This window comes from Hippopotamus amphibius, chromosome 8 (assembly GCF_030028045.1).
Source record: "Hippopotamus amphibius kiboko isolate mHipAmp2 chromosome 8, mHipAmp2.hap2, whole genome shotgun sequence".
In the NCBI taxonomy this organism is placed as follows: Eukaryota; Metazoa; Chordata; class Mammalia; order Artiodactyla; family Hippopotamidae; genus Hippopotamus; species Hippopotamus amphibius.
The window spans coordinates 15,241,557-15,257,932 of record NC_080193.1 but is presented as its reverse complement, the minus strand read 5'-3'; the positions used below and the strand labels follow the sequence as shown (position 1 = coordinate 15,257,932).

General features: G+C 43.6%; 1 protein-coding gene across 1 annotated transcript in view; it reads right to left on the bottom strand.

The window, feature by feature from the left end:
* FBXW8 (F-box and WD repeat domain containing 8) overlaps positions 1-16,376 on the bottom strand; it is a 121,630-nt gene that overhangs the window by 14,034 nt on the left and 91,220 nt on the right. Inside the window, exon 8 of the mRNA XM_057744593.1 lies at positions 5,441-5,568. Within this exon, the coding sequence (XP_057600576.1) occupies positions 5,441-5,568 (128 nt within the window). The remainder of the gene's footprint in view (positions 1-5,440; positions 5,569-16,376) is intronic.

Here is a 16,376-nt window from a genome sequence, read left to right as displayed (position 1 = left end):
GGGGGAGGAATGTACAGTCACTCTGGAAAAGAGTCCGGCAGTTCCTCAAACAGAGTTATATAAGCCAGCAATTCCACTCCTAGGTATACATCCAAGAGAAATGAAAACATATGTCTACACAAACATTTGTAGTTGAATGGTAGCAGCAGCATAATATTCATAATAACCAAAACATGAAAACAACCCAAATGTTGGCTGATGAATGAATAAGTGAATGTGGTATACTCATACAATGGAATATTACTTTGGCCATAAAAAGGAATTAAGTGGTGATTCAAGCTACAATACAGGTTTATCTTGGAAACATTATTCTAAGCGGAAGAAGCCAGTCACAAAAAGATCACATGTTCTATGATTCCATTTATATAAAATGTCCAAAAGAGAGCCACAGAGACAGGAAGTGCTTAGTGGTTGTCTAGAGCCAGAGGAGTCGGGGGACACAGAGAATGACTGCTAATGGGTGCAAGGTTTCTATCTGGGGTGATGAAAATGTTCTAAACCTGACTTAGTGATGGTTGCATAGCCTCGTGAACTTTACACTGGATTGTATGATTTAAGTTGATGAATTATAGGTATGTGAATCCTATCTCAAAGCTAAAATTTTAAAAAATCAATTTAAGATTACACGAGGAAAAAGCAGTGGGATTTGTTGGTTGCCTTAGCAACCCACCAACAACCTGATATATGCCCTTACTGCTAACTTTTTTTCTTTTCTTTTCACCCTGCCGCACAGCTTGCAAGATCTTAGTTCCCTGACCAGAGACTGAACCCGGGCCATGGCAGTGAAAGTGCAGAGTCCTAACCACTGGACCGCCACCCTTATCACCAACTCTTATTTTGATTCTCCCCAGCAGAGCATTCTCTAGTCTAGATTCCTGATTTCATTCATTAGAGAGGAATGAGCAGATGCCAGATGAGCAGACTGAGAGCAACAGAATAGGAAGGGATCCCATTTAATACAGCCCTCTACTGCCAACTAGAGAGTTGATTTAAATAACTTAAAGAGAGTAGGAGTTCTGATTCTGACCTAGAGTAAGCCCACTACGGCTCTGTCTTCTGCCGCTAAAACCAAAACCTCTGGACAAAACACAAGAAGCAAATACTTGAGGACCCTGCGGAGTGGACTCAATACAGCGGATTGTGGAGGAAGTGAACGTGGGGAAAGGATATTTTCTCTCACAGCCTTACCCCGAGTATGAGCTCCTGTAGCAGAGCTGTGTAGTGGTGTGGGAGCTAAAACTTTAACAGAAACACCCACTTTCTGAAGAACCAAGGAGAGAAGCCCCGAAGTCCCAACAATGTGGGTATGGGTCTTTGGCGGTTCTCCGCTCTCTTGTGTCTGTGGTTTTGTCCAAAGGCAGTCCCAGAGCTGCACAGCGGCAGGGATGCCAGCAGGTGAAACTCGGAGAGAAACCCCATCTTCTGGTCAGAAGCCCAGAGGAAAGGGGCCCTGAAAGCTAGGAAGCGTAGGGATGAAGAGAGTGGAGAACTGGAGACGAGGAGGCCCATGATCCGTGCGTGACCCCGCACGTGGCCCAGGCGCGGATGCAAAGCAGTGCAGCAAAGGCTCAAGTAAGATTTAAACCACTGCCATCTCAGACTAACCTCTGGGTGGTACACGTGCAGGACAGACTCAGAGAAGCACAGCAAAGGCTACGGAAATTGAACTGACACTAGAATCACCACCCAGGGAAAGCAAGACACAACTTGCAGTCTGCACCTAACCAGGGGGACTGCCTGCTGAAAACAAAACCAAAAGCAAAACTCAACATCCTCCAGAGGGTTATGTAACAGGATCCAAAGTGGACACAAAATGTCCAGGATGCATCCAAAATTACTTGACATACCCCCATCCCAAAAGCCCCAGGAAAATGTGACCGATTCTCAAGGGAAAAAAACGTCAACCCTAAAATAACCCAGACTTTAGGAATCATCAGCGATTTTAAAGCAGCTATTGTAACTATATTCCATGAGGTGAAGATGCAATGATAAGAAAGAAAAATTCTGAGCAGAGAGACAGAAACAATGGAAATTTTGAACCAAAAAGTATAAAATCTGAAATAAAAAAATTCACTGGATGGGCTCAATAGCAGAATGGAGATGACAGAGGAAAGAGTGAACCCAAAGTTAAATCAATAGATGTCTGCAACTTGAAGAATATGAGGCTTTGGAAAGAAAATGAATAGAGCTTCAGTGACCTGTGGGGTAATTCAAAAGGTCTGTCCTTCACATCACTGAAGTCCCACAGGAGAGGGGACAGGGATCAGTGTGGGAAAAAAATATTTGAAGAAATAATGGCCAAAAATTTCCCAAATTTGGTAGAAGCCATAAATGTACAGATTCTAAATATTCAGTGAACCCAAGACAACAGTTAAACTAAAATAACAACAATGAAAAAAAACCTCACAGTCATCTATTTCCTACAGACTTTATCTTGAAAACCCATTTAAGTTTCTCATAACTGCTCCAATTCCTAAGCTATGGATTTATTTTTGCCTTCTTGAACAAATACAGACTTTTATTTAATTGAAAACACCATCCAACGTAAGGAGCACCATTACTTTACATAATACTTTAACATGCTGCCAATTATTTGTAAGATGCTATTGTAAAAGAAGTCTCAATTTCACAGATGTGAAAATGTGAGGGAAAAAAAAGTGCATCTTAGAATACATGCAAAACATACAGAGTTAAGCCCTCTCTGAGCACTACACAGACATTGTGGTAATACACAAGTATCCAGTCCTGACACCGGGTGCACACCCTTCCTCCTCTAATGTTACTACTCTTTCTTCTCTGCTTAGCAGGAAAGGGCAACATATTCATTAAAAACCTCCTTGATCTATAGTGTTAAAACTCTTGTGCAGAGCCCCACCTATATAACCCCACTTTATAACCCTTCCCTCCCAACAAGGGAAAAGTACAGTCCAACAATAACTCAGTTCTCACCCTGATCATCCTCTTAATCTTATCAGACTCTACTCAACCTCTAGGGACCAGCTAGGTGAGCTATTTTTTCATTTTTAATTTAAGCCTGTATACACCCCCCCCCCCCCAAAAAAGCCCAACTCCTTATAAAATTCCACCCATGTTTTGCAAAGTTACTCAAGCTGATTTCCTTACTTTAATGAAACATTTTTATCTTAACCTTGGACAGTTTTATGTACCTTTAGAGTCCATTTCGTTCAAGTTGCTTATAAAGTATTGAGAATGCAATAGAAATTCAGTTTTTTAAATAAAAAAGGATGTTCCAAGGGTTTTAAACTGTATCTGTCATTAACTGATAGCCACATGGCTCACTTCATAGTATTTGCCCCCTTACTCCCACTTTTGAAATAAACATAAGCTGTACAAGCCTAGGCGTGCATCTCTAATGAGATCCTACTTACAACTATTAAGCTTTTGGAGAAAAACCCCACAAAACATGCCTGTATACAGTTAAGAGTCTAGAGTCCTTATTCCTTCCTTTTCCCAGATGTATAATATTTTAAGCCCCACGTTTCAAATTCATATTGCTAACACTGTTGATGTGATTCATAAAGAACAACCTCACACATGATGGTGAGCCTGACGTACCGGCAGTGGTCAAACAGCTGGACACAGAGCTGCAACTGGTCCTGATTAAATGCCACTTTGGAGAGCCCCCTCCCCAACTCCACGTCCCGAGTCTATGTCATCCATAAAGACAAAGGGTTTAAAAAACCCATAACTTTGGTTTACTAACAAAATGGATTTAACGTGGTCAGATCTGGCCTTCAGAATGACCAGAGAGCCCCTTCACATTGTGCATTCGGCTTCTCCTCTGGCAATGGGGACACAGGCAGGCAGCCCTGCTCCAGAGGAAAACATCAGCTTTTCCGAGTATGTACAGGTCTCCTCACTGACAGCAGGATGTGCAGCTGACAATGGTCCTGACAATGGGGCTGTACCTGTGCTTCTAGAGCTAATTAGGCTAAGTTATGCAGAGAGCAGAGGTCTCTTCTCTGGAACACCATTTTGGTTTCCTGGGAGCCCAGTTGCGGTTAAACACCTAAATGCTCATGCTGTCAACAAGCTCTGAAGCATAACTACAATCCCAATCCCTTCCATCTGGATGCCCCGCAGAGCCCTCTGCGTTTGCTCTCCTGGAAAGCCAGGAGCTGCTAAGTCCCTGCGGGGAGATCCTATCAGATAAGCTTGGAGCCTTTGTAGAGCTCAGTCAGAAACGAAAACGGCGAGTAAAACTACAAACTGACTTGTTTTGTCTGCTGTGCCACAAGTGGGGCCACTTACCAACCCTAGTTTTTTTGTTTGTTTGTTTTAAAGAGAAAAACTGCCTGGACATAAACCGAGGAGTTCAATTCTCAAGCATGAGAAGTATCAGCTGTCTCAGGAGGCCTTGAGGAAAAAAAGATCCGGCACTTTCTTTCCATGAAGCATCCTCACATTATCTTCTTGCTCTACGGGAGGGGGTAGCAGTAGTGAAGGTCAGAATTTGAAAATATTATCTGACAGAATAATTATTTTTGCAAGCTGCTGCACTGGTGCAACAGAGGTCTGGGGTTTGGCACAAAGGAGGACCCGCCTCACGATCTGATACCCCTGCTGAGCAGCCTGCCACCTGCAGCCCGGGGCCGGCTGGAGGGAGAGGGTGCCGGCCGAACCTGGCCTCCAGCCATGCTACCTCTCTCTTCAGGGCACTGGATCAGACACGACAGATAACCAGCCAAAAAAAAAAAAGAAAGAAAGGGAGAAGGAAAAGACAAGGGGGAGAGGGAACAGAAAGGAAAAAAACCTAAAATTTGGACTCGAGAGTCTTTTCAAGCACTCTAATCCTTTCATGCTGATGGGTCCTGGAGCGGCCGGAGCTGGCACTGGACCCTGTACCGGGAAAATCCGACTCCCTGAGCCAATACGTTAAAGGGAAGACTGCTAATCAGCTAAATAGAAACTGGAATCTGTTCACATGAAGTCTCTTTTCTCCCCCATCACCAGAGGGACACCATAGTGTTCTGAAACACACTCTTGACATCATTTGGCAGGCAAACCTATTTTGCTGAACATGATTCATCCCTTAGGTTATTGTTTTTAATATTAGAAAGTGAGCTTTTAAATGCCAAACAAATTTTACAGCAGGGGGACAAAAGATATTCCAAGTGGTCTCACTGGACCTTCCACCAACTGCGTCCACCAAATGGCCTAAAAGACAACCCTCCCATGGTGTTTCAGAAATGAGGCAGAGACGCAACTCCATCCAACTATCACCTAATACAAGACTTTGTTCTCCAGGTTCACAGGGTTGGTATTTATGGCACCAGGGCTGAACTCAGGTGCGCAGAGCTGTGGTGAGACATGAGGAGGGTGAGCCGTGGAGGAAATCAGCGAGCTCAGTGGAGGCTGAGCCCCCAGGCCTCCAGAAAAGCTGCTTGTGGCTACAAGATGCGACTCTACTGAGACCTACCTCCTGTCCATGTTGCCACTGACCATGAGGTTGGGAGGGCTGTCCCGGAGGTTGACACAGGTGAAGTCTCCAAGCGCGTTGCCCAGCTTCGAAAGGCAGCGTTCTGCTTCCAGGCTGTACACCAGGATCTGTGGGGGTGGGGTGGGGGAGAGAACATGTGGGTGTGCTTCAGGGGCAGTGGGCCCACACAAACACTTTCCCCCCAGCATCGCCCTGGGCACGGTCCCACCACCAGCTCTCCTTAGAGAAGAGGCTCTGCCACTTCATTTCCTGACCCCTTCCCGGTAACGACAGCGTAAGGACGTGGCTGTGAGAACGACAAAAGGAAGCACAAAAGAAAAGAAAGTCCAAAGAATTCCAGGCTAAGGTACAAACTCCTAGGGTACACAAAAAATGCCAAATGGGGAAACCAGGTATCCCAATTTCCTACCACAGAAAAACAAGCATAGAGACTAAGGGTCACTGAATGCTTCCGACTGGTTACTGGGGGAGGCTGACAAGAAGTCTGCAGGGACTCTCCAATTCTCCCCCTCTGTATTTACAGCACAGGAGGGGAAAGAGCCAACAGCACAAGCATCCAGGATGGTGAAGCTTGCGGAGTTAGCCACTAGATGATCCCTTCAGATTAAACTACAAAACACACGTCTTATTCCCAAACGTTAACGTGTTTCTAAATTGAGGTATAACTGATATTCCCCAGCATCCCTCTCCTCAGTCACACTCCGCGTGCTAATCATAGCAATTAGCATACTTCTGTTCCGTAAAGTATGGAGGCAAGTAAAGTATCCTCCATCTTTAGACAATGTATTCAATATACCCGAACACCGCCTTTCCTCTAGCAAAAAGGGAAAAAATGATGATTCATATGGAATCTTTCTGAAAGTTATTTAAGTCTTTTACTAAAAAAAACTTAGTAATTCAATTAATATTAATTGAATTGATTGAATGGAATGCTTGCCATGGGTAACTTTAAGTACTGAAGACAGTCTTTGCCCCCAAATTCACTGTTCAAAAGCCTCATTTACACACACACACACAAGCATACATTATATTCTGTTGATCATGTGGTTAAAATTAGTCACTGAACTCAAAAGTTTTAATGTTAATATTTTGTAGAGAGTTTCCTCTTAGCACACACACACGAAAATGATGTGCTGTTTTTTCTTGTTAACCTATACATTTATCAGTTATCAGTACACAGATCCTTATTTTAGCACTGAGAGGTTAATAAATTGACTCCACCTTGAAAATCGTTGATCTCACTGTCAACACATTTCTAACAATTGAATCTTTGGAAATTCCTAATAGCTAAAACAACACTATAATGTTAAATAACTACTGCTCACAGTATATGAAAGGAAAGAGGGCAATTTCAAAATGTAAAATGCCTCTTAATCCATAAAGACGATAGAGAACATTTTTTTTTCATGCAGTTGAAAATTAAAGTTTCTGAGAAAATTTCAACTCTAAAATATCCAAAATAAGATTATTCTTCCAAGTATGAGCATACATTATATTCTGTTGATTAAATCAAATAAATCAAATCTTCTATCTACAGTGAATATCCTAAAAATTGCATAAAAATCAGTTTTTGGAGAAAAAAAAAAAATCAGCAATCTCATGGTCTACCCTGAGAGTAATCCTCTGCACTTATCTACTACCACTATAGAGTTTTCAGTAGGGCTCTTGGGCTCAATCTCTTCTTGTTTTACTTCAAGTAAATAAGATAAGTAATACTTCAACATCTATAGCAAGAAGAAATGTCCGTGGTAAATATAAGTTTTAAAATCTGATACTCAGTCTGTTCCTGTATCTTTACTTTTTCTAGAAGTTCTTTTTTTGACAAGAGGATAGATCATTTCTGAATGAAACAGTGAGAGCTAATCCCTCTCCAAAAAGACTGCAAATTCATCATAAAGACGTGTAAGTTAGTAGTCAGGAGTCAAGTATTTTCTATAATGTTTAATAATTCAATGAATCAGAACTATCCAAAGAGTACCTTGACCATTACGTTTAGTTAAAGACCGCAGAGATTAGAAAACACATTACCCATCTCAGAGGCAGTTCTTCCCATGTTACGAGTCCCTAAACGACCTTTACCATCTTTCTCCCCCCTTCGCGCTCTCTCTCTTTTAATAAGGTTGAGCAAATGGGACTTCATTTTATCTGATTGCCACAGACTAGTGAGATTAATTATTCATGCTCACACTCTCCCTCTTGTTAAGACCATGCATTAGACTAATTTTTCTCTTTATTGCCCTAGTTGGGTGAGTCCCAGCCCACGGCCACTTGACTCTCTCTCAGAGGTGTATGGCAGATGCTGGCAAGAAGGAAAAAACGACCCGTAGCTAAAATCTTGGAGAAAATGTTCTTCACTAATGTGACCGCCAAATCAATAGATGTTGCTGGGGATTTTTTTCTTTTATGTACCATGTGTATATTACAAAAGGGCTTAAATAGAGATTACAGAGCAAATTTTTATAGGAATTGGGTGTTTCTTTAAGAATTATCTAGAATGACTGAACCGTAGTTTTACCTTTGTGAAACCATATTTTACAAAGGTAATTAACTGCAGGGGATGCAGTGTGTAGCCCTGGGACACTGCGGGGTCCACTCCTCTCTCTCTGGCTTCCAGGTAGATCTAAGAGGGCGTCACCTGGTGGAAGCAAGCAGTGTTTAAAAAGAACTTTTTGTTTTTTCCTTTTTGGAGATGTCTGAGTATTTTCACAAATCCTAGTCTTTCATTTTTGTCAATTATTCAGACCTCTCTGAAATTTCTAAAAAAAAAAAATCTGTTTTTTTCTGATTTCAAACATAATATATCTTGTAACAAGTTCTAACATCACAGAATTACATAATAAAAACTTGTAACCTTCTGGACATCCATCTCTCAGAAATAACCACTTTAGTGTGGTGTGCTCCAGGGACAAAGGGCAAGATAGACTCAAAGGGCCAATATTGCCAGAACAAAGAGCTACAGGACTCCTATCACTCTGTACTATGCAACAGTTGCAATGTCCCAAACTTTCCCAAGCAGCATGCCATGTCCCTTGCCCATCCCATATAAGGAAAGATATTTGCCCCATTTTTCTCCCGCTCAGCACACTAAAAGTATACATTCTCTGCCCAGTCAGCAGATAACTGCAGGTTCCCTGGCTATAAAAACAGGCAAGCAGCCCATGCTCAGAGTCGGCTTTCCCTGGCTACCAGGAAGTCAGCCCACTGTTCTAAACAGCGACCTTCTCTCTAATAAACTCTATCTTCCCTGCATTCTGCCTTGTGTCTGGAAATTCTTTTCCAACCCGCACTCGGACCACGACATTTAGTGTATACAGTTGTCCCTCAGTATCCATGGGGGTTTAGTTCTGTGACCCTTCAGATACCAAAGTCTGCCCACGCTCAAGTCCCTCATATAAAAGGGTGTAAGATTACTTATGCCACCTAATACAATGTAAATGTTATGTAGATAGTTACAGGTGCTCCGTAAATTCGTTTTGCTTTTTTTTTGGAATATTTTTGACCCGCGGTTGGTAGAATCCGTGGATTCAGAACCTGCGGATATGGAGGGCTGTGTACTGCTAGACTTTTTCTATACATGTCTGTCTGGTCTGTTGCGCTCTGTCTGTGAGCGTGTATAAAATCGTTCTTTTCTCTCAATGGGATTGTTGTTCTACAACTTGTTTTTCCTACTAAATAACATGGGCGTTCTTTCTTTGTCGGTATCTATACATAGATTTTGTTCTTTTTAAGGGCTGCACAGAATTTGTCCGTGGATACATGATTCCATATTGATGGATATTTGGGTTGTTTTTAAGTTTTTAGACAAAATAAATAATGCTGTAATTCTTTCAACAGCCAGTAAACAAAGGTTTATGACTCTTCTTCTGTGCAGCAGGCCCCGGAATGAACAGGGAGGGGGATGAATGTGCAAGAGTCTCGGCTGGCTGCCCGCTGAAATAATCCGCCTCTTCACCAGCTCGTGCGCGGCCACCAAGTGTCCTGCTCCTCCATTTGTGGGACTCGCCTCTCTAAGCGGAGCCACCTTACAGCCAGGCCCTGCTAGGTGGGGGTGTAACAGCAGGGGCAGCTGTGTAGAGTCCGGATGGAGGTGTGGCCACAGCCCCAACATCTGGGAAACAACAGCAATGTCCTGGTGCAGGCAGGCCCTGCCCCTTCCAGGTGTGACCTGGACCATTTAATGTGCCTAGGACTGGCTTTCCAACCAAACCATGAAGGAAAGGAATGAGAAATGGCTACTGTCCCTGCGGTGGGGTGAGCTCAAGGCAGGCCAACTTCCTCCTTCATCCAGTAAGAACTGGATTTAGCACTACAAACATTTCCTAAATCTGAGACTGCTGTTACCCTCATAATGAAACAGGAAGCACTGTATACAGAAATAGCTATGAAGAGATTATGCCTTGCAGTCCAAGACTTTTGGTCATGTGCTAATGACTGAAAAAAGGAACTCCATTTGTGTTTTCTTTGAGTTTACCAAAATAGTGAGTCTTCTTCACAATCCTATATGTTGTCTGCCAAAGGCATTAAACCACCAACAATGTCAGCCTGAGCAGTGGGCTCACCTCCTCAGGACCCCAGGCACTGCCTTTCCAAAGGGGTGAGGAGTGGTCAGAAGGCTTCCTTGCAAGACTATAGCTTTTTAAAGGGCACTGTGAATTAACGATAATTTGCCACCATCTTAAAAAAAAGGGAAGTGACAAAAAGAGAAAAGGTTAGGAGATGCTGTGCTGGACTGCAGCTAAGTAAAAGATAAAAGGCATGGAGAGGAAGATTTGGTTGAAATTCTTGGAGATGACAAAGTCTACCTACTTTCTTTTCTGATTTCTAACAACCCACCTCCATCACCACCACATATATTCTGCCCTTCGGAGGAGGTAAAGTCATGATAAGAAGCCAAATTCTAGAGAGTAAAGAAAATAATCCACGTGTTCTCTCCTCTTCCATCCCAATTAAGCTTATTTTGTGTTCTCTTTGAACCCTTAGCAGAGTTTATTCCCTCTTGTCAGTGCTGAAGGCATTTACCATCTACACACCCCATCTGGTGTCCTCAAGGTGCCATCTTAAACTATACATTTGCTTCCTCCAACTTTTCCCCAGACCTGTGGTTCTCAAACACTGGGGGGAAGGAGGGTCACCAAGGAGACTGTGATTTTAACAGGCCAGCTGAGCTTACCAAGTGCCATGCCACGTGTTGTAAAACACTGTCCTAGACTTAGACTATAAGTTCCTTGGGGCTGCAATCCTATCATTCATTCCTGCAGCACTGACTAAGGGCCAGCACATGCCGGGTACTCAGTAAGTGCTTGTAGATTAACTGACTGGTACACGTTTATCTGGCAAACCCAGGGCTTACCATGGTCTGGTACATAATAAATACTCAGATAGTCCTTGTTTTGCTTAACACATTCCCCCATTTCTGGATGTCTAATCTTACTGCTGGCCTGTACAAAAGAACCACTTCCTTGCTCTCAAGACAGAAGGTTCCACAGATCTCTCTCCACACTACCCAGATTCCAGAACTCCCAAACTGTATCCAGGCCCAAGGTTCCACCTCTGACAACACAGCACACTAGAATGTCTGGAAAACCATCCTGCTTAAAACACTGAGGATGGCTGGTTAAGATTCAGCCTGTTAAACATTGCTGCAAACATTCTGTTCAACTCCTAAGAAATCTGAGAAAGTCCAAGGAGCTGAAAATGAAGAGAGCACTACAACCAGAAAGGGAAGTAACACTCATGTCACAGGCTGCTCTGGGGACATCTACCAGTGTCAGGAGCCTGGAACACTGGGGAAATAGGAGGCAAGCTTTCCAGCCAGTGCCCAGCGGAGCCAGAACTGAGAGGGCTGCCTAAAGCTGGGCCCCTTGGACGGCCACGTACACCTGGCAAAAAGCAAGCTAGGAACAAAAAATCTACCCACTGGTGAAGAGAGCCTACCTGGCAACTTGTCTGTCTCAGGTTCAGCTCACGATGGAAAATGTTTGCCCTCGGGTCTGCAACGCTCACGCAGGTTGGGAGTTTGAAGTTATACTACCTGCAAGGCCAGAAGACCTCAGGCCTAGCTAGTAATTAAAGTATTTTCATGTTGGTAACATGCTTCCTGGTACCTGGCAGAATCTCCTTAGGATGAACACCCTCTCAACCCAGGTCCCGTAGGAGATCTACAAATCAAGATCAGCCAAATATGAGCTCACAATTTAAAAAAAATTTTTTTTCCCAAAGACAGAAACAACTCATCATAAGTGAGAGACAGAAAACAGAAGAATGAGGCTTCCAAGGATATCAGATGTTTATCAGATGAAGAAAAATATGCATGCTGGAAATGTTTACAGAAATAAAGGAGTGTGAGGGGTGAAAAGCAGCAAAGCTGATTAAGTAGGTCTGAAAAACAAAACAAATAGAATTTCTAGAAATTAAAAAAAAAAAAAAAATCAATGGATGAGTAACAATTAGAATCCAAGAGAGAATCTGTGAACTGGAAGACAGAGATGAAGAAATTATTCCAGACGCAGCACAGAGAGATGGAGATGGGAAAGGTGAGTGACTGGGGCAGCCCAGGAGGGAGAACAGGTTGGTCTAATACACGTCTAACCTGAGTTCTAGACAGAAACAACAGAGAGCATGAGAGGAAATTTCAACAAGACAATGGCTGAGAACTTTCTGCAACTGAAAGGAAAGAAGTACAAGAAAATCCTAAACAGGGATAATAAAACTGAATCCATATCTAGAGACAGAAGAGTGAAACCACAGAAAAGTAAAGACAAGGAAAAAGCAGCCAAAAGAAGAGAAAGAGTCCTAAATGGGAAAGACAAACAATTCCGTAGTATCAGTGGAAGTCAAAACCAACCATCTCTTCGAAGGTCTGAAAGAAAATACCTGTCATCTTGGAATTATAAAGCACTAGTAAAACCACCTTTCAAGAATGAGTATGCAGACCTCCCTGGTGGCACAGTGGTTAAGAATCCGCCTGCCAATGCAGGGGACACGGGTTCAAGCCCTGGTCTGGGAAGATCCCACATGCCTCGGAGCAGCTAAGCCTGTGCGCCATACCTGCAAGCCACAACTACTGAGCCTGCGTGCCACAACTACTGAAGACCGTGTGCCTAGAGCCGGTTCTCCACAACAACAGAAGCCACCACAATAAGAAGCCTGCGCACTGCGACGAAAGAGTAGCCCCCGCTCGCTGTAACTAGGGGAAGCCCAAGGGCAGCAATGAAGACCCAATGCAGCCATAAATTAATGGATTAAAAAAAAAAAGAATGAGTATGAAATAAAGATGTTCTGAGATAAAAATACAGAGAGCACTTGTGGCCAAGAGACCCTCACTAAAGAATATACATTTGGAAGACGTAAAATCATTCCAGAAAAAAAAGTCCGAAATGCTGGGAGGAACAGTGAGCAAAGGTTCAGGTAAATGTGCACAAAAGTACACAAAATACTGACTGTACACAACAACACCAGTGCTGATTTGGAGTTAAATAAATAGAACAAACTCTATCTAGTCCTTATTGTTCCAAACAGTCAAGTGCCATGCATCAGGGCAAAGTACCAGGAGCACAAAGATGCCAGGCGCATGGGGGACCTCCAGCATCATGGTCTGGAGTTAACAGATACTTTCTTGGATACCTGTACCACGTTTGGCACAAAGGATGGACTCAGAATATATACGATGAAAGAATGGATAAGTGCTACACATTTCTGCCTGTGTCAATTACAGGCAAATGGTATGTCAGCCTTACATTAAAGATATGCCCAGTGCACACAAGTGAACACATTAGGTCAATTTGCTTTCCACCAACAGTAACGTATTTAGCTGGTTCATAAGTGGGAGGTACAATTTTTTCCATAAAGAACTTGAAGTACAAGACTAGTAATGCTCACTTTAAAAAAAAAAAAAAAAGATACAAAGAAAAAAACCTCTCAGTCTTTGGGGTAGAATTTACTCATGTAAACGACCCAAGTTGCTCTTCTGATCCAACATAAACATGACCCACAAAAATGTGGTCAAAAATTTTACTACAAAAAATGCAGGGTCTGCACATCGATGTTCACATACAAAGCTAAGTGAACAGCCTCTATAGATTCACAGATGAGCTAAGATTTAAAAAAACAATGAGAAAGACAATTGGGGAGGGAGGGAGGGAGAGCTACTGAGAAAAGAGTAAATCATACACAAAACAGCCAATAAAAAATAAAAAAGCAGTTAATATACATGAATAATGGATGCCTGATTTAAAAGCAGTTTACTCCGATATGATGTAATTTTTGACAATCAGCCAGAGAGACTATTTTGTAAGTCCCTGCCAGAGATAAGTCAGCGCACAAGGCTTGGTAACGCGGCGCTATCGGTGAACATGTGGAAAATGACTTTCACCACCATCCCAAAGGTGACTCTCTGTTGGCAAACAAAAACTTGCCTCTCAGGTGCTTTTAGCAGCGGCAACCAGCAAGATGCAGGGCTGAAGAAATGGACCCCTGACACGAGCACAGCTCCCTGAAACGCAGCAGCCCCTCAACAGTTTCCATGACATGCTTCTGGCACAGTCCACCCTCACACGCAGCACAAAGGGAGAAGCAGCCTGGGCTGCTTTCATGTTTAAGTTTTAATTAGAGTGACAAGCCCACGAGGCCAAGATATTTCAGGGATGGGACGGTGTTGCTGAGCGTCGCCAGGCGCCGGGTAGACAAGGCCCGTGTGCTCCCCGCCACCACGTGCCAATGCACCTGCAACCCCCGCTGTTCCAGGACTGGACTCTGCCCGGGAAGGCACTGCCAATCACCGCAGACCGTGCCAAACGTGGGGCTTTGTGATGTGGGCAGATGTCTACAAAGGACCGGAGCGAGGCCAAACCAACACCTATTGCGACCTAAGCCTGAAAAAAACCCAGAGGGCAAGAGCACACTTGGGTGAAAATGCAGGCCAACATGATCCAATCTCTCCCCACCCCCACCCTCCCACATCCATAGGTGCTGGAAACAGTAAAGGAAGGCAGGAGTACTTTGTGCAGTGAGCGGAACATGGCTCTCTGCTTTGTTTCAGGATCTCTTTAGACAGTCTCTGTCTTCGTGCTGGAAGGATAAAAGGTATGACTAACAAAGAACGGATTAATGGGGTACGTAAAATGAACAGGAAAGTTCACTGTCAGAGCATTTAGTGCAATGAAGAGATTATAATTATTACCCAAATGTATAACTCAAAGCTGAAAATCCTCACGTTCTCCTTTCATGTTCCCAACAGGCCTCATCATAATAAAGAGCATGGACAGTTTCAGAGCACTTCACAAACACTAACTACATGTAACTAATTACAGTCCCCATGAGAAAGAGATTATTAAATCTACGTTATACAGGGAGGAAAACTGAGGCTGCAAACTATGAAATGAATTCTTCAAAATTAAAGACAACTTGGACATTATTTTTTAAATGGGAAGACTGCAAGTGAGATGCTGGTAGTGTAACAACACCTGTGAGCCTGTAGACTTCACACTGCATATGCAGTTCATGGTATTCTGTGGCTTGGGCAACTTTTCGTTTGGCCCTATAGACTGAACGAAGGCTTAGAAGTGGGTAAACAGGCAGAACGTGGCAACAATCAGATCACTGAAACAAATGACAGCTGATGGAGGAGCGTTGAAAACTGCAGTGAACTACTGGGGCCTTTGGTGTAGGGCACACCGTCCACCCCAGTCCCCTTCACACACTTAAGGGCGTAACGAGCTTCCACTATATGGTACTACGTGGTACCTGACAGTGTCGGCACAAACGTGCTCAGCAGTGTCTTGCACATGAAGAACACTACAAATATCAGCTGTTAATCATCATCACGATATTCCCTTCACACAAATCCTTTCAGAATATCACTCCATCTGATTCTCACAACCAGCAAAGGAAGACAGACACTACCGTCCATGTTTTATGCATAAAGAAACTGAGGCCTAAAATAATTTAAATAACTTGCCCCAAATTACAAAGGTAACAACAGCAGCTGAGGATGCACTAGGCAGAGCCCAGCTAATCTCATTTCTAGGTCAGTGTCTGCCACCATATGACAAGCCTCTTCCTGAGTCCTGGCAAAAATGGTTATAATAATGGCTAATATTTACAGTGTCCTCTTATGTGCAAAACACTGTGAGGATACATTCTCTCACCTGATCCCCACAATTCCGTAAGGTGGGTATCATGAGTTTACTCACTTCATATATGAGGAAGCAGAGGTGTAGGGCGCTCAAATCACTTACACAGTAATGAAGTTTTGGAACCAGAATTCAAACTGGGTGGGTGGACCTCCAAGCCCATGCGCTTTAAACCTCTACCCCAGGGTGCGCAAAGTGCGGCCCCCAGACCAGTAGCATCAGAAGCACCAGGCCCTCATTCCACATGCAGACCCTCAGGCCCCACCCCAGACTCACTGAATCAGAAGCCTTGGGGATGGAGGCTCAAGATCTGTATTTTTCTGATACTCCCTGGTATTTGGGAACCTCTGCACTATACCTACACTGCCTCCCAAGCCAAAAAAGAATTTCAAACATTAAAGCAGTGGTACTCAGCTCTAAATGCTCACTTCCTGTCTCCCAACTGATGATCTGGTTAAGAATAGCGCTGGGCAGTAACATGGCGATGTGAGAGGCAGACCCTGTGTACTGTAAGCACTGGGAAGGCATGTGTTCACTGAGAGCCGGGACAGGTGGTAAGGCTTCTTCTGATAAGCGGGACCCTGGATGGACCTTTCCTGAAAGGACATGGAGAGACAGGAGGGGAACAGGGAATGCTACTGCTAGTCAGGAATAAACATGGCATATTCTGGACTGCACAGGCTCCTTTCAGAGGTGCAAGGTGGAGAGCAGGAGCCTGACTCTCCAGGGTCTGGAAGGCCAGGCAGAAGGTGGGCACCAGGGCTGCACCCCAGTTCTCGGCACTC